Below are 20,566 nucleotides of genomic sequence, written 5' to 3' on the forward strand. Positions count from 1 at the left end.
GAAGCTTCATCATCTCCTACTAAGCGCAAAAACAACGCCCACGCTTAAATGATTACACCAAAAGTTTGGGATGACTTGAATTGCAATTGATTGTACCACATAACATTAGAGAATTGAGAGCAAGGTTTTTTCCCGGAATAAAATAATACCTTAACCAATTATCTATATGGAAGGAACGTACATCCATTATTTTTTCTCTCATCTGAAAACTTAATCTGAGAAAAAAGACGGAGGGCTACGAAATTCAATGTAGAAGGGGTAGCGGTTAATCATAGTTCATATATGGATCCTCATGGTTGGTGCTTATAGGCTTGTGTCATTCTTAAATCTATTTTATCCTTCTTTCTTGTTGACTGTTTCTGTGAAAACATTCATAAAACAGAGATTTAAAGTCCTCATCAAGATTTTACTAACCGAATTAGGATCTAGGTATATATTTCATTTTCTGTTAAATGATATGAAACTACCTTCGAATTTATCTAGGAAAAAATCATTTAAATCCATTTCCAATTAGCGTTTTTTAATACAATTGAGGATGAGGAATGCTGAGTATTTACCCAGTGAATCGATAGAATTCATGATATTTGTGGGACTTTCATTGCACGTTTATGCAGATCGACTTTTTACGTTTCTACATTGATCAAGAAAATCGAGTTCGAAGATTGCACTATAGGTGATAAACCCTCAATCAAATCTGTTTCAATTTGTGTTATTCCATAGTAGTAACTCGGCTTCTTAGACTGTATTGTATTTTCTATTGTCAAATATTAATGTTAACATAGAAAATAAATCTTTTGCAAATACCTCCACTCAAAGATACTTGGCTTTCTCGATACATTCGACATTTGGAATTCACCCACCATCAGGAGAAGCACCCTATAGGATTGAGTAGCTTTCAATTGAATTCAAATGGATACATTTTTATTTTTGATGATTAATGTAACCACCATCGTTATAAACAACATTTTGCCATTTAGTGTGCAAATTTTCAATACCAGACCATAAAAATCTTTTGGTCTATGAGTAAAATATCTGCCGATAGCATTTTGTACATCATAAAAATGTTTTATCATTAAGAAAATTAACCGACTAGGGCGAGTAGAGTGGATGATACAGTATACTTTTAGACTAAAGATTGTTTCATTTGAAACAACTCACTTCGATTTCATGAGCTTAGTAGTGGATGGAATAGAAGCTTGCATTGCTAATTGGAATGTTCTTTTCGATTTTATTATTCAACTTTTGGAAACAATAACTAGATATATCTTAACGAACGTCAAACAGTATAATTGTGATTGTTTGTGTACTGGGAATGTGTTCATTATAAATATTACCTGAGCGATGGTTCCAGAAATACCAAATTCACGCCACTTAATCCATAATGAAAATAAGGTATTCAACTTAGTGACATGAAAAAATTATTATTCTTGGAACGCTTTGTATAATTGAACTACATGATTTTGGAAAATGAACTCATAATAATGACCTTTCCAGATAAATTCACCCCTCTTTTTTATATTGCGAAATCCTTTTCATCTCGAAGTCGTTAATCTAAAAATAAATGTTACAGGAATCTAAAGACGACGACATCGACAAACTCCTTAAGAAAGAGAAATCATTGACGCAACTCGATTTAACAAAACCGATGTTAAATTGTCCAGTTGAAAGAAAACGTCATCTATTGTTAGAAGGGGATCTTAAATTGAAAGACAGTGGAACTTCCAAGGTAATTCTTTTTATAAACTAATTGATTCATAACGAAACCTAGTCAGTTATTAATAATAATTACAAGTATTCACTATACGAGGGTTGCTACTTAAGTTTTGAGATATGAAAACACTGATGTGAATATGTTAAATCTGAAATTGTTATCATGAAGTTTCTTAATGATTTACATACTCAGATCGTGTTGTAATACGAGTGTTATTAGAGTTGTTTGCATATTCTAGAAACATTCATTTTGGTTAAAAAATGACTTGTGATAAAATAAGTTTTTAACGAATTTTGAAAAATTCATTTCACACGGTAAACGATCTAGATGTTACTCTAATGCTGCCATTAAATCCATGGGTAATTCAACTTAAGTAAAACATGAATAAAATTTTCCAAAAATTTTTGATGATTTACTTTGAGATGATCGGGTGGCTCTTTTAGAAATCTTTCCAGATCGACTGGTGTGTTTTTTTTGTTGATACGAGGATGTATTGAGATCTAGTTAGCCTAGACCAGTTCCAAGCATAAACAAAATATTGCGTTACCATAGCAACGAACAATAAATTATTAGAAGTGTCAGTGTAAAGTTTGACATCAAAACAGTAAACCGAAGTTACGCAATAAATTAAAAGATAAAAGATGTCCACCGAAAATTGTGAAAATCGAAAAATTTGAGTATCGAGCCATCATCAAGTACCTGTATTTAAAAGGGTTAAGAGGTAAGCAGATTTACGAAGATATGCTTAATAACCTTGGTGATCAATGTCCTTCGTATGCGACCGTGAAAAATTGGACAGGAAGCTTCAAAAGAGGTGAATGAAGATGATGACCGATCGGGAAGGCGGTCAGTTTCTGTGTAAATCCCTGAAAATATCGATGCAGCTCATGACATGATTTTATCAAACCGTCGAATTGGGCTAAAAAGGATATCTGAAGCACTGAATATTTCATACGAAAGCGTTCATCATATAGTTCACGTCATTTGGACATGAGAAAAATTGCTGCAAAATGGATTTCAAAATGTTTGACCAAAAGCGTGCAAGGGTAGAAGCATCGCGTTCGATCTGTGCTCGATTTGAAAACGATGTAGACTTCTTAAACCAAATTTTTACTGATGGATGAGACTTAGGTATATTGGGCGACACTCTGGTTCTCCAAGACCTAAGAAGTTTCGTGTCAAAAAATCTGCTGGAAAAGTTCTTGCCTCAATTGTTTGGGATTGCCATGGAGTAATCATGATTGATTTTTTGGATAAGGGTAGAACAATAACTGGAGATTATTATTCGACATTACTGACCACTCTACGGGAAAAAAATTGAAGAGAAAAGAAGCAGAAAGTTATCCAAAGGTATTTTGTTTTTGCAGGACAACGCCCCTGCCCACAAATATCATGTAACCATGCAAAAAATTCGTGATTTAGGGTTTGAATTACTAGAACACCCCACGTATTCACCAGATTTGGCTCCATTCGACTATCATCTCTTTCCTCAACTGAAAAAAGTTTAAAAGGTCGTAAATTTTCTTCCAACGAGGAGGTGATAAAAGCTGTGGAGGTCTGGTTTGCAGAGCAAGGATAAAACATTTTATTGAAAGGTCTAGAGACCTTGCAGGTTCGCTGTAATAAATGTATTCAATTAAGTGGAGGAAATGTTGAGTAATAAAATATTTTGACATTGAAATTTTGTTTGGTTCTATATTAGGCTAAGTAATTGGAATTTTTCAATATATCCTCGTAGACTTCGGACTGGTGTTGTCAGATCTCACATTATCTCGATGGATGTTATGGTGATTATTCAGGGTACTTTTTAGAAACGAGAAGATAGAATCAACAAATTGTTTATTTTAGTGAAATACCTAATAACATATTTGCAGGAAAAGACTGACTAAATTTTTTTTCGTTTTTTAATTTCTTCTGCCGTTCTTAAACTGAATCTGCTTGTTAAATTACAAAAAAAAATTGAATACTTTATTTAGTTATTCGTTCTTATAAATTATTTTATATTCTTTTTGAGATTGAATATCCATTTAGCACCTACTAGAGTCCAGTCAAACTAGACCAAAAAATAAGAGTGAAGCACGTAACTTCCCATCAAGCTGAAAATCAGTAATATTTTCAGCGAAACGGTGAGCTTTAATACCTCAGAAAAAAATTGTAGATTATAAAATTATCTGCAAAAAACGTATGAATACTTTTTTCCTCCAAGTCATCGTTTCTGAGATATATCGATTCGAAAAATTATAATCGTCAAAAGTCTCCAACTGAAAAAATTATTTTTTTCTTTAAATTTTCTTTCTCTATTAGTCGGAGATCTATTCATCAAAAAGTTTATCTACTTTTGGAGAGTTAAGAAAACGCGCTGATTACAATTCCTCATAGGTGTCGTGGAAACCTGTGCATTACAGCTTTAACAACTTTTTGAATCATTATATCTCAGAAACGGCGACTTGTAGACAAAAAAGTAATGATGCGTTTAATGTAGATAATTTCATGATCTACAATTTGTCTGAGCTATTTCTATTATAAAACTTACCGTTTTGCTGAAAATCGCGAAAAACTCATTTTTTCACCTTTGACCTTGAATAAAATTTTTCTTTTTGTTCCACTCACAATTTCCCAAGATGTTGGCATCTTTACAGGACCGTACTCTCATGATTTACTTTGGTTTGGAAAAATGGACGATCGAGTGCTTCTTTAATAAATTTATATAGTTCCTCTGGTGTTAAAGTATTATCTTATTTTTAGTTGATATCCTTCGGATTGGCATTTTAAGAAATCTTGCATCTTCATATAATTTTCCAGACCGATGTTGAAATCGAAAGTAGGAGAATAACCTAAGAAACCTCATTAAATGACAACATCTGGTCTCTCACTCTTAAACTCAGATATTAATTCTAAAGATATTACAAAAGTTTTTGGAAATGCTCGTTGAAAATATGGAAATTAGTATGAAATAATAGCTCAAGGCGCACATCTTCGTAGTGAGACTTATGAATACATTTCACCAAAACTAAAATACAAAAGGGGCTGTGGTCTCCTGTCTAATATTAACCCTACGTAATGTATAGATAGTCGGAAATTTGTTTTAGTTTTTTGTACATTGTACGGGGGCGGTTGGATGAAAAGTAATTTTTCGATTGAAAAGTTATTTGACTTCATGAAAATATTTTATTTTTGGATATAATCTTTTCTTAACTATACACACAGACCAGCGAGTCAAAACATCTAGAAATACGCATTTTTCCTACCATCACCTTTCTATTTATCTGAAATCATACCTTTTCACCGAGCCATTTGGGGATGAAGTGATAAATAGTACCAAAAATTGACTAATTTTTCTACGTCAATAGCAGATGAATGGGCAAGAATTTTTCCAAAACAGAGCTCTTTTAATTAACGAATATAATCAATAAATTATCGAATACCATATAATTATCGAATCTTTTTCAACCATAAAAATTAAACCTCAACTAAAATTAGTAACATTTGTATTGGAATTTATAATATAAAATCATGAATTCCACTTAAATTGTCCAGGTCTTATCTATCACTAATAGTATTATCGTTCCTATGTATGTGAACTATTTCTAACAATTCTCTTTGACTTGTTTTTGACTTTGTCGTCAGTTTTGAGTTTTTATCACTAAATATACGTTTTTTTTTTGGTATCCACGATTCGATAATGTAGCTTTATTACATTATTGTATGTATGAATTATTATTCTATTTTCTACTTGTCTATTTGTCTGTTAATCCTATGTAAACAGCGTCACAATTATGATAAGGAATCACATATCGTATCAATTGCATTATTTTGGTATTCCAGATTTTATTTCACTGAAATATTTCCATACCTCGTTTATGAAATTCAGAAGCACCTGTGATCTAACATAGTAAATACAAAAAATCGTCAAGCTCCTCAAAATAGCCATTAACTGCCGACATCTCCTCTTCATTGTTGGAAAATATTTAAACACGGAGCTAATTTCAGGTTTGGGATCAGATAATGATCCTAGGAGGGCTAAATTTGGCGAATAGAGTCACAAGGTAGCAATTCAAACTATAATCCATTAATTTTAGCCATTGGAATAGAGGATGTGTGAGCTGGTGCATTGTCTTGATAGAAACACACTTTTTTCTTAGTCAAATGCGACCGTTTCTGCTTGATTTCTTCGTTTAAACGATGCAATAAATTTCTCATATTAGTCGTTGTTGATAGTTTTCCCTATTTGAAGATAGTCAACAAATAGTCACGCGCATCCCAAAAAACCGACGTCTGCAGATGGAACGGTCTTTGCTTTGTTTGGAACCCGTTCTCTATTGATTGATTGATTGAGTGATCAAACCACGTTTCATCCATAGCTTTAAAACGGCGCAAAAATTTGGTTTCATTTTTGTGGAACATTACCAAACACTCAATGGAAACATATTCAGAACGGTGTTTTTGTTCCATTATGAGCAAACGCGTCACTAATCTTCTGCACAGGTTTCTCATGTTCCAATTTCCAGTTAATATGCGATGTACCGCACTTATTGAAAAGTCTAGAGACGTTGCAGGTTCGCTGTAATAAATGTATTCAATTATGATGAGAATATGTTGAGTGATAAAATATTTTGACATTGAAATTTTGTTTGGTTCCATGGTAATCGTGTAAGTTGAAAAACAATTATCTTTGTTTTGTAAGTGAATGAATGAGCGACGGACGTTTTGCATACCATTTGTCAGGCCTAACGTGGCCAAGTCAACATTTGTAGTCTGTAGTCGTTATATTTATTTTAGTTGCACCACTATATGCTTCATTATTAAAATTACGATGTACATTACTAATTAATTCAAGTTTATTTCCATAGATGGAAGTCCATTGTTTCCTTCTGACTGACATGTTACTGGTGTGTAAACCGTCGACGAGAAAAGGTGGCGCCACCATGCGAGTAATTCGCCAACCGTATTTAGTGGATAGGCTGGTAGTTTCGGAATTACACAGAGAGACACCCAGTTTGGCAGTCATTTACAAAAACGAATTCGATATGGCCGTTGCAGCGTTCATTCTACAGAATAATGATGCCAAAAAAATCAAGGTTAGTAAACGTATTAGAGAGAATATTTGAATTAAAACGTGAAATTGTAATCTTTTTATATTGATCTAAAGTAAAATTTCCCATTTCAGAATTAGAATTTAATTAAGCTTTCAGTATGCAATCTTTGACAGTTCAGCATAAACTATGGACATGGAAATTGCATCTTTCAGTAATTGTCTCTTTAATATGTTGAAATGGATGTTGCAGACTTACTGATCTCGACTATTCTTCATATCATGACGATTGTCGATTCTCTGTTTTTTTTTCTCCGCATTCTCAATGTGGCTCAATTCAATTGCAGTTTTATTCAGAACCATTTCATGAATAATACGAATGGAACAACTAGATGTTGCACTCATTTATATTTTCTAAATTTTCGTAAGGCAGTCGACTAATTTTCCTGCAATTATAGCGGACTAATGGTTCTGTTTCTTCTGAATTTTTGTTTCTGGATTATACTGGTGTATCCAAATGTTTGGATAACAAACCTACCTTGTAACAGGGTTACTAGGTAGGTATTTTATCCCATTAAATGATCTTCGATAGTATGTAATATTTATTTAATTATTCAATAGTTATCCAAGTGTACCTCCTGTACGTATCTTCTATAAATAATTACAAATTATGATAATTTTATTCAGGATATCTCTTTATGGCAAACGGTTTCCTTGGCATGTACAACTATTCAAAAATCTACATACCTCCTAAACCATAAATTTTATCGAGTTAAACCTCGTTAAAGAGTACCTTTTTGTTAAACAATCGATTGAAAAATTAATTTTTGCTCATCCCTGTGAATGTTAAGGATTGTTACCATTGGGTAAGAGCCGAACCTGGCCTTTAGATAGTAGTGTAGAATTATTTAAATCTTTTTCCGCAACTTTAAAGGCCTATAACTCAGAAACTATGGGTCGCATGAAAAAATGTCTTCCATATCACTGCATTATTTTTACGTCATCTACACACTCCTGAATTTTTTACATCAAGTCCCTATACACTCTGTAGACAGAGCAATAAATTATATTGCGAAACGAAGATTTTTAACTATCTAGAAGAACTTGGTGTTGTGAAATGATTTCAAATAAAAGTTAGCTTTGAATATGTATGTATTCTTGAACTTATAGCACGTAATTCTATGTCAGTTTGGAAAAAACCGAATAGGACTTAGTACTCAGACATGGTGGATTCCGGGTCTCCAACCACTATAGAAATGATATTTCTCGGCTGTCTTCTAATTATTTAGCGAGCACCTGATTAGCACCTCACTCTCTAACAGTTTCGAAGATGAAAAATCATTCCCTGGACGTTTGCATAGCTCGTGGCGGTTCTACGGCTTTTTTTCTCCCATTCACATATGATTTTCGTCATCTAAATTTCTCATAAGCACCTAATGTTTCTGCTTAATTGATACCTGATTGAGTATTGACTTTAATTTTAGAGATACCTGATTTCTAGATTCGTTATATCACGGAAATTAACTCGTTGTTCAATTATTCGGGCACTTTCATGATATTGACTCTTCAGTACCCGATAAGCACCTTATTTTATTACCTCAACAATCAAGTTATTCTAATTATTTTCATTGCGTTGCTATTATCATGTTTTCCTAGCACCGCAACTTTGAGTATTCCGTTGCTATTAAAATTATAGACTACCTAATTTTTGAACTTGGTACCTAAATACCAATGAAAAACACCGAATTTTGGCATTTTCTAAATGCAATTTCTCGACTTTGCCTTGCTGGCGAGACGGAGCTAAATTTACAGCCGCTTGAATTCTGATGCTCAGTCTGCTTAAAAATCCACCACTGCAAAGTTCATAATTATATTTTCCAGTCATTGTTTTCTCTACTTTACAATTAGATTAAATGAACATCAATCATAAAACTCCAAACAATATCACCAACACAAATCAACAATTCTATTTATATAAACAAAATACCGGGATTCAGTTTAAATTGTTCATTATATTGTATCTGACTAGTTGCATAACAAACAAATATAATGCGTGGTTGCTCCCATTTAGCACATATTCATCTATGACACGTAGAAGATAAACTCATACAAGTTCACTAAATCATTAATTGTTCTCGTAAACCATTTGTGGTATTTCACAAATAAGTTGGAAACAAAGGCACTATTCATAAACTTTCCATTCTTCCAGTTTCACAATAGAAATGAGGTGTGAAAGTTTTGATATCTAATGATATTAAAGATACTGTATATTTTAAATTGCAGCGAAGTTAAAACTGGCATTACTGCATTTTTTAGGAGGTTACATTAGGTTTGTTCCAATCTGCTAGTTAGAAAAGTTTTTGGAAATGTTATCGGAAGCGTTTATAGATATTTTCTTCGCAATCTTCGGCTATGCAAGGTTCTTATAACAGTTCTTGCTATCAACCAAGTAGGGAAAAGACCGTCCCGGGAACGGTTCACAAACGATACCTAAGTCGATTGGAACGCAAAACAAAATCGTCCATATAAAGGTAGTCACACACTTGTCGTCATCAGACGGAGCGTTTTCAACGGACGGATCGGATTTATTTCGACGGCTGCGCACAGGTACGTAAGCTCCACAAATTACCGATTCCGAGGTCTCTCGCCAGTCGTGAGTTTGAGTGGCTGTGGAAGTCTCGTACGTTTGGTTCTTGACTTCGATTGTTATAAAAATTTTGATTTTTGTGGAATTTACAGTATGGATATTGGAGAAATTAATAACAACTACAATCGGATCCGTACGGAGAGAAAGAAGGGGGCGCGCATATTCCAGGAATTCCTGATACTGTTGTTGATGATTCGGAACGAATGCTCCTTCTCGGATCCTCATCGGTATTGCCGCTACATACAATTCGAATTTGTGCGCGCAGATCGATTTTAATCAATGTTTTTAATCACACTCGGAAAATCCGATCCATCCGATACGTGCGTGTGCCCCGTCCGATGACGACAAGTGCGTGACTACCTTAAGGGTAACTGCCCAGGAACACATCATCTCTATTGCGCAGAATCGTCACCATACCAAGGTTTTTTGAAAAGTTAGAACAAACCTTATAATACTACGCGTTCACAGTTCGTTGTTCAGTGAGAAAATCAACCTCCAATTACTTCTGTCCAAAATACGGTACACAACACTTTCTTCGCTAACAGTGTAGTCTTTGCTTTAACATCCTCCCGTATTTACGAGGTCTGGCTATTAAAAAACGAGACTGCGCGTCTAGAAGGCGCCCTAGAAGGGTGGGGTAAAAAACGAGTAATGCGTTGGGTATCTAGATAACTTGTCTATGCACGTCTCAAAACACGTTTCCGTCACTATTATAGTATTTGTGCAGTAACGGTTTGAAACAAACGTGTTGCCGAAAACCGTGTGTGACGAAAAACTGGAGAAACGTACCAATCTCAAATTTCTCGTTAAATTACAAAAAAATTCCGACTGAGTGCTATAAATTGTTGGTAGAGGCCTATGGGGACAATTCTCTACCTCGTACGCATATTTTTGAGTGGTGTAAGCGCTTCAGTGAGGGATGAGAGAGTACTGAAGATGACCAGCGCCCAGGTCGCCCAAAATTAGCCAAATTGTGCGTCTAGATCGTCAAATGAGCAACCGATTGATTGCCTAGGCTGAAAAGTCTAGTTAGAAGAAAATTTGAACTAGGAATTACACATGACCAAAGTCTGTGCGAAGTTGGTGTCAAAAAATTTCACTCCTGACCAAAAGCTCTTGCGTCAACGGGTATGCTCAGATTTCGTTGAAAGGTTGGAAAAAGATCTGCTTTGAAAGGGACCCGATTTGAGTCGATGGAAGCGGTAAAGCAAAAAATGGCAGAGCTCTGAAAGGCCCTTACCAAAGAAGACTTCCAGCACTGCTTCGATCAATGGAAAAAACGTATGGAAAGGTGTGTGGCGAGGGGAGGGGAGTATATTGAAGATGAGCATTCGAATATAGAATAATTTTTAGAATAAAACCCTTTTTCGTAACCAGTGTTATACCCAAGTCTTGTCTGTTGTGAATTTTCGGTGTGAACTTTCTTCTTCGTATTCATACAGTTGCAGAAAAGCATGCAAACTTTCCAGCGTGTGAATGATCTTTCTTTCGATACCTATTAGAAATATTAGAACATTACACATTACACATTACACATCACACATTACACATTACACATTACACATTACACATTACACATTACACATTACACATTACACATTACACATTACACATTACACATTACACATTACACATTACACATTACACATTACACATTACACATTACACATTACACATTACACATTACACATTACACATTACACATTACACATTACACATTACACATTACACATTACACATTACACATTACACATTACACATTACACATTACACATTACACATTACACATTACACATTACACATTACACATTACACATTACACATTACACATTACACATTACACATTACACATTACACATTACACATTACACATTACACATTACACATTACACATTACACATTACACATTACACATTACACATTACACATTACACATTACACATTACACATTACACATTACACATTATACATTACACATTACACATTACACATTACACATTACACATTACACATTACACATTACACATTACACATTACACATTACACATTACACATTACACATTACACATTACACATTACACATTACACATTACACATTACACATTACACATTAGTACCAATGAAGATGAAATTAAAATATGAAAATTATGGTTTTGTTAATTGAATTGAAGAACTTACCTCAATCAACAAGTACTTCAATTTGGTGTCATAAATCAAGTTCTAACTATATATTCCAGAACATGATTTGTTGATGTTCTCAAACAAGTTTATGATTAATCGAACTCATGCAACCCCTCCAAAGATCATTCTCTGAGGGTAGTAATATTGAAAGCTTTCTTTGAATACACTTATTATATTCACGATTTTCATGGAAATTTGAATTCAAGCTTTACTTCCCCTCTTCTACGAAATCTTCCATATCCCGAACCGTACGATTTATATTTTGGGGAGTTTAAACTATCCCTTACTGCAAAAAATTTGAAACCTCAGATTTTATTCATGTTTCGGGTAAAACTTTAAATGTATTATCCATAAATGTGTTGACATTCTCAAACACGTTTATGATCAAACAGATTCAAGCAACCCCTCTAAATTATCTCTTAATCGTATATATGTGTATGTATACTGAATTGATATTATTTCGTCAGTATTTTCAATTGCCGCTTCTTAAATATTCCAACCTTTATGAAACCCACCTTCAATGACCAAATTTTTTTACAGAAATAAAAAAAAATGAAATTGAAAATATCTTTAGTATCATAAAATTTTTTATTTAAAAAATTATATAAAAAATATTTTTGAATAATGAATGAAAATATCGCTCCACGTTTCTTTTTTCCTATGCTCCAAAATTCTCGCTCCTAAATTTTGAAAAAAAAGCAGTTGGTTTTTCAATAATAACTCGCTCAATGTTCAAAAAAAGCATTTTGTGGGCGATTTCAAGTATCTCAACGTCATATCAATTAAGACTTTTTTCAACCCCTGGTTTCGAAAAGAATGCAGCTCAAAGGGGTTGCATAAACTATATTTGGTAAGCAAATGCAAATTTTGAACTAATGCATCCCCTTTAATTTCTATAATACAATTATATAAAAAAGCTAAAAACTTTGGGCAAAGGAAACCTTATAATTGATAATATAACCATTTTCCCCATAACTTGAATAGTTTTTGGTTTATTTAAGAAAAAATTTTTTTCAAGATTACGGAAATGCATTGTTCAATTTAATCAATTATTTTTTCTAAAATAAACATTTAAAACCGGTCAAATCACATTGATCATATCAATAATACATAAATAAAGTTAATTGCAAGTAGATTACAATTAATTTTATTTAGGGTGGTAATGGCGAGGGTATAATTATTATATTTTTTCAAAAAAAAAGAAGAAACCGTCATTATAAATCAGTGAACTCTTATGCAAAAGATTTTTGCAGTACTCATTTTAAAGGTTTTACTTTGTGCTTTGAAAAAGATTTCTTGAGCTTTTTCCATAAATTTCTTCAATTTCAAGTTATTTGAGGTTGAAGGTTTTCAATTTCTGGATTCCCCCAAAAAAGCCATTCTTCACCGAGCACTAACTCAGTTATTATTGAATGTACAGAAGTCTTTAAAAAACTTATCTCTCGTTTTTTTATTAGCTACATTTTTGTTTATAATAATTTTGCTGATAAAAGTTATTCATGAAAAACAGTGGAAAAATATGCGTTTTTTCAATGAATAGTGAGCAGTTTCAATCGTTAATAAGTCTAAAAGTACCAAATTTAGAAAAAAAATTTGGAGAATATAAGTTGCTAGGAATTGGTCAATCCATCAATCTAAGAAATTATTTTGATTAAAAAAATTTTCATGTCGAAGATTGGTGGCTTTCACCTCCGGGGCAAAATCACCCTTCGGCATAGGGTAGATTTTGGAGAAGGTTATAAATACTACCTTCATACCAATTTTCAAGAAAATTAAAATTCCACAATAAAACAACTGTTATCTAGCCTAACTATGTCGCTACTAAGAGAAAAGCGAATTTCTCCTCCGCCAGTTTTTTTAAAAAATTGGTTTCGAATTATAATTATTATACCGGTCATTTTTTTTGAGACGGTTCCAATCATTTTCCGAATTTTTTTTCAGCTGGATTATTCTCATGATTAAATTCCCTAGCTAACTCTCTCCAGTCTTTTTTCTCTTCCTTCCAAATCACCTTATCGTTTTCTTTCGGATTCGCAATTTTATATTTCTTCACCAAAATCACTACCAGATCATCAGATAAATTACATGATCTATTTTTTTTTCATAGACCTTTTTTTAATTAATAAAGATTCGGACTGTCAGACTTGCTTGGCAGCATTCAGATGCAACATATCCCAACCGTTGGATTGATTGAGTAGAGCCCCAGCATTGGAGCATTGGCCTCCTCAATCTCCAGAGTTTAATCCTTGTCATTTCTAACTATTCGCCACGACACCCTTAGTTGATATCAACTATTTGAAGAATCGTATTTAAATAGCATATAAAACACCATAAGAAAAACACCTCAAATATTTGAACGTGTACAGCAGTCCATGACACGTAAAATAAGTTCATGTATTTTGGCTAGAGGTGGTTATTTCCAGCATTTATTATAAATCGTAACACATTTAACATCTTATTCATTCATCATAAATTATCATCATAAATTATGGAGTTTAGTTTTTTTCTTTGCAACTATTGGTTTTGGGAAAAAAACTTGAGAATGAAAAGTAAACAAGGTTTCAGAGTCATGGTTTTATATCATAAGGAAGTTTTAATATGGAATAAAGTAACTACTCCTAATTCACCCCCGTATAATATATAAATTACAAATTTCCAAGTTTCTCGATATACTCCAATTTTAGAAAAAAAAAAATAAAAACTAGCAATCATCTCCCGAATTAAGAAATACCCTGTATAATTGATGGCATGAATGTAATATTTGAATGTACTGAAAATCATAATCACGCAAAAATTTTAAGTCTCTTTTTCTTAAGTAATTAACATAAGTACTCGACAATCCTTTTTTTGTAATTATAGAAAGCTTTTATCACCTGACATGGAAGTTAATTATTTGACCTTCTCGCCTACTATACTTGAGAAAATTCTAGGAGACACTATGTCAATTACTATAAAGCCGCAATTTAGCTACGCAGAGTACACATATCTTTTAACGAGATTAGTTTTCCCATAGTAAATATTAAAGTGAAAATATTCATTTTATTCAAATATTTGTAGTGGAGTTTGAATTAAAAGCTGGAAAAAGTTATAATAAGAAAATAGGATTATGAATTTTGACGTGTTGTAAAATTTGGTATGTAAACTGCTCAGATTAGGCGACTTATATCAAAAGCGGATCAATTCTTTAAAACGCGGTTTGAGGCATCCCAGAGATTAAAGACGCCAAAGATAAAAACTTTGCAACATTCCAAGACCAATTTCTCCCAGTGGGATATTAAAAACTGATTACAAACATCCTGAGTTACAATTGAAGGTTGGATCTCTGATCATTCTGCTCCGTAACTTGAACCCACCACGTTTAATGGCAAACGATTAAAATATTAATGAAAAACGATAATGAAGCCATCATTTTGAATGGAAAGTTTCAAGGCTCAAATGTGTTGCTGCGACGAATCTCTATGATTCATAAAGATGTGCCAATTGAATTCAAACGCACTCGATTCCCAATTAGTTGGCATTGGCTATGACGACGACAAAGCCAGGCATTGTCTGTACGTGGCTAAGTTTGGAAACACTATGCTTTTCCCATGTACAACTATATGTGGCATGTTCTCGCGTGGGAAAATCATCCAGTTCAATTGTGATGGCTAAAGACGGACTAACCAACAATATTGTACATTCTATTGCGCTGAGAGATTAATCTTCATTTTTCTTTAACTGAGATAATTAACAGTAAAAATATGAATAATTATTTTTGATGTTTGTTATTTAATAAATTTGTTACTTTAATAAAGATTTATTTATTAGCCTAAATTATCAGTACATCACTACACACTTATTGTTAGTTAGTTATTTCGTAGATAATTTATATATACGTTTGCCGGGGCAGCTAGTAACAAATAAATCATTCTTCATACAACTTCAAAACACAAAAATCAAGTCAGTCGTTCTTTCTACGAGGATGTATTGATATTTAGTTATCCTAGACCAGATTTATACATAAACCAAATATTGCGTTACCATCATCGAGTACCTGTATTTAAAAGGGTTGAGAGGTTGAGGCTAAGCAGATTTATTACGAAGATATGCTTAATACCCTTGGTGATTAATATCCTTCATATACGGCCGTGAAAAATTGGACTGCAAGCTTCAGAAGAGGTAAATTTTCCTTTGAAGATGATGACCAATCGGGAAGGCGGCCAGTTTCTGTGTCAATCCCCGAAAATATCGATACAATTCATGACATGATTTTATCAGACCGTCGAATTGGACTAAAAGGAATATCTGAAGCACTCAATATTTCATAATAACGCGTTCATCATTTAGTTCACGTCAATTTGGACATGAAAAAAATTGCTGCAAAATGGATCCCCAAATGTTTGAATGTTGACCAAAAGCGTGCAAGGGTAGAAGAATCACGTTCGATCTGTGCTCGATTTGAAAACGATGTAGACTTCTTAAACCGAATTGTTACTATGGATGAGACAGAAACAAAGCAACATTCGATTGAATGGCGACACTCTGGTTCTACGAGACCTAAGAAGTTTAGTGTCTAAAAATCTGCTGGAAAACTTTTTGTTTTAGTTTTTTGGCTAAGCCATGGAGTAATCATGATTATTTTTTTGGAGTAGGGTAGAACTATAACTGGAGATTACTATTCCACATTACTGACCACTCAACCGTAAAAAATTAAAGAGAAAAGACGCAGAAAGCTATCCACAGGTGTTTTGTTTTTGCGGGACAACGCCCCTGCACACAAATCTCATGTTGCCATGCAAAAAATTCGTGATTTATGGTTTGAATTACTGGAACACCCTCTGTATTCACCAGATTTAGCTCCGTACGACTATCATCTCTTTCCTCGACTGAAAAAAAGTTCAAAATGTCGTAAATTTTCTTCCAATGAGGAGATAATAAAAACTGTGGAGGTCTGGTTTGCAGAGCAAGAAGAAACATTTTTTTAAAGGTCTAGAGACGTCGCAGGTTCGCTGTAATATACGTATCCAATTAAAAGGAGAATATGTTAAGTGATAAAATATTTTGACATTGGAATTGTGTTTGGTTCTATAGTAGACTAAGAATTTTTCAATATATCCTTGTACATTATTGGAATTCTGTTATCAAACATCGTCGTTTTTTCCTGAAATACATGTTAAAAAAAATACTGACAATCTAGTTGGTATATATTTATTTGGGAAAATGCCGTCTATTGTTGTTAAATTAAAGCCAAAATGCTAGAACCGGAGCAATATCCAGGCCACTGTTTTCGCTTCTTTAGTAGCAGAATCAGCAGCAAATATTACGGAGATAATAAAAAAACATCGTGGATAGAAATAGCTGCTATGTTGATCCATTGCTCATAGAAATGCCATTTCGGAAAAAAAATTTCCATCTCTAATAACTCTAAAGTATATTTTGGAAGGTCATCATCCTTTATTGTATTTTCGGTCCCTACTAGTTATGAGGGTACTGGGGATTCTAGTAATGTGTTCCGAAACTCCCTAACGTCGCAAGACATTAATGATAGCAGATGTTCTAGTTATAATATTAATGTCCATAAGTAATAATAATTGTTATCATAATTTATTATGAATATTTTGAACCCTATGATAAAAATATGTTCAACACGCTTCTATATAAACAATCAATTTTATTGTTGGTGTAATGGTATTGTATAAATATCACCAAATGAACTATTGTGGTCCTTGCTGCATCCTTATATTTCTAATTAGTTTGTAGACAACGTTATCTATCCCATAAGTTCACTAACCTCATATTTAATATTATATTGGGTTAGATTGTGAAAAATCATTGAAATAAAAAAGGAATAATGAGATTTACTTTGAATATGGCTTATCTACTCTCATTTTACGAAGAAGTATAGGAATAAATAAAACCCTACCTTCATTTATAATGATAATTAGTCAAAATATACACAACCACTTGAATTTCACTTTAGAAATACGGAGAGAGAACATCTATAAAGTGAATTGATAAAGGTATTGATTAAAGGTATTTTATACCTACCCAAAGTTAATAATTATTTAATCTTTTGTATCTCCAAAATTCAATTCAATTAATTCTAATCTGTTAATGATCCTTGTTGAAAATCACCAACAATATAATTAATTTATTAATTTAGTACCCACGCAAATAGTTCAAACAGGTGGAAATCAAAATGTGTGCAAGAGTGCGTCTTAATCAGCTTCATCAAAAACCGCACAATGTCCATTTACGGGGTCTGGCTATTAAATAACGAGACTGGTTACGAAAATATTTGTTTTGACACTTTGAATCCAATTAACAATAACTAAAACTTATTAGAGAAAGTAATAACGTGTGACCAATCAAATCTGCATAAAGTCTTCTTTAGTGCGGGCCGTTTCTTGCTTTACCGCTAAAATCGGGTCCCTTTCAAAGCAGATCTTTTTCTAACCTTTCAAGGAAATCTCAGCAGACCCTTTGACGCAAGAGCTTTTGTTTAGATTTTTTGGAACCAACCTCGAACAAATTTTTCTAACCGTTCCTTTATCGGTGTTTAGAGCCTCGCAAATCATCCGGATGCTCATTTTTCGATCTGTACGTACAATTTGGTTGATTTTGGTCGCTGTTTGCAGAGTTGAAAAAGTCACAGGGCGGCCTGGGCGATCATCATTTTCAATGCTCTCTCGGCCCTCACTAAAGCGCTTACACCACTCAAAAATACGCGTACGAGGTAGAATATTTAATATATAACAATTTATAGTACTCAGTTGGAGTTTTTTCCAATTTAACGAGAAATTTGAGATTGCTACGTTTCTCCAGTTTTTCGTCACACACGGTTTTCGGCAACACGTTTGCTTCAAACCGTTACTGCACAAATACTATAATAGTGAAGGAAACGTGTTTTGGGACGTGCATAGACAAGTTATCTAGATACCTAACGCACTACTGGTTTTTTACCCCGCCCTTTTAGGGTGCCCTCTAGGCGCGCAGTGTCGTTATTTAATAGCCAGACCTCGTATATATATATATATATATATATATATATATATATATATATATATATATATATATATATATATATTTCGTCACTCAGAAATATTGAAAGAGTGGGTCATTCCAAGATGTATCTATCGAGTGATTGAGACAAGTCTTGTTCCTTAATCCTCCAGTAAATTCAATTTTACATCATCATTATTTGAAAAAGATCTCCCATTCAGTTCTACATACGCTTAAAAGGATTCCCAGAAGTCAGAGCGAGTCAAAATAGCGCCGAAAACGCAAGAAATATTGAATAATAGTATTTTTACTAAACCGTAATGAAAAATTAGAGGAAGTTATGTAAGCAGTTTCTTCAGTAGTACTGGATTCATGAATTCAATTGAGCTTCAAGATCAGCCTGAAGTTTCAGCAAACTAGTACAATATAAAAATTTAACTGTAGTACTTGAGTCAGTCAATATCCGTGGATTGATGTTGCATAACGAAAATGCATCCTGAACACACTGTTCACACCACCACTAAATCAACACTCACAATTACACTGCGTGACATGCGTTTCGATAACCAAATTATCGTCTTCAGAGACTGAAGGTAAACTGTTCACCTTTTACCCTCAGTCTCTGAAGTCTATAACACGGTTATCGAAACGTATATCATGCAGTGTAATTGTGTGTGTTGGTGTAGTGGTAGTGTGAACAGTGTGTTCAAAAAGAATATCACCAACGGTTCCAGAAATTCCAGCTTACATAGCAGGAAGTTGAATTTTCACGTGAAAATAATTTAACAATGTCATTGTACATCCACCTCATTTCCCTAATTTGCCCATGTGTGATTTATAATTATCCTTTGACGGGAAAAAACATTGTTGTAATTGACGTTTCGCTACACAGAGTTTAGGGGATGTACGGATGTTGTTAGATCATTTTTAATATCAGAAATAATTTTTTGATGTTATATCCCGCTTATTTCAATTATTGAACAACTTCTGCAGGATTTTCCATCTTAATGACATAATGCAGCTTCTACCATTTTCGTTTGACTTCATTACGTTCTATATTTTTGTGTAACCAATCGTATCTTTTTAACCTGTTGGAAGATGAAATAGTTCATTGATTTCATTAGAACATTTCAATAGATAACCAACCTGAAGCTTTTAAGTTGTAAGTTGTGGGTGATGATCATTTGGAATATGAATACAATTATTTTTGTTAAATGGCCTGTAGTATTCTTGAATTTCAAAATAAATACCTATGTATAATATACAATTACCAGTATTTATCACAAATTCCCCTCTTGGAAGAAACTACTACGATTCCTTCATTTCCCAAAATGCAATAAAGCAATTTAAATCTGGAATAAGCCGAATGTATTCATGATTATTCATAAATTCTATTACAGGGTTGGAAGGAAGGTATTTCGAAAGCGCAAACTTTATACGCCCAAGCAAGACAGATGACCTACACAGCTGATGATAGCATAGATCCAGAATATAGTTTAGATTATAATTTGGAGAGTGATTACAGCAATATACAATTAATTCCTAGATCGCCATTAGCAACATCCTCTAGAGCTAGTAGAGTATCTAGTTTAGTACATAGCCATAGGTAAGTTACACACAGTTATAAGTTTGTGTCTCCTCTTCCAAGCTACATCATCTTTGTTGTATTTTTCTTCACTCCCATTGTCAATTTTTATCACACAGTGTGCCTCATTCAAGATGAACACCATATTTTTGTCATTTGAAGCCGATGATCTCATTAAAAAATTTATGTTGAATAAAATGATGGAATAATTCAAATGATAAAATATCATCATTTTCCGTATGTTTAAATACATCATCCGTTTGCGTTTTATTCCTCGTCGTTACTCGTTCAGAATTATTGTTTTCTTGATGTATTTATTTTATTCTGGTTCTTCTGAATTCCTCAATTTTTTATTCAACTAATAACGAAAATTACCAGGATTATAGATGTTTATGATGACGGTTATTGGATACATCTGCGGTCTCAGTA

General features: G+C 33.4%; 1 protein-coding gene across 4 annotated transcripts in view; it reads left to right on the top strand.

Annotated features, from left to right (window-relative positions):
- LOC130452813 (pleckstrin homology domain-containing family G member 5) overlaps nt 1-20,566 on the top strand; it is a 363,306-nt gene that overhangs the window by 295,641 nt on the left and 47,099 nt on the right. For all 4 annotated transcript variants that reach the window (XM_056792270.1, XM_056792271.1, XM_056792272.1 and 1 more), the window contains 3 exons: nt 1,571-1,726; nt 6,562-6,789; nt 19,953-20,158. In XM_056792270.1, the coding sequence (XP_056648248.1) occupies nt 1,571-1,726; nt 6,562-6,789; nt 19,953-20,158 (590 nt within the window). The remainder of the gene's footprint in view (nt 1-1,570; nt 1,727-6,561; nt 6,790-19,952; nt 20,159-20,566) is intronic.

Source organism: Diorhabda sublineata, chromosome 2 (assembly GCF_026230105.1).
Source record: "Diorhabda sublineata isolate icDioSubl1.1 chromosome 2, icDioSubl1.1, whole genome shotgun sequence".
NCBI lineage: Eukaryota > Metazoa > Arthropoda > Insecta > Coleoptera > Chrysomelidae > Diorhabda > Diorhabda sublineata.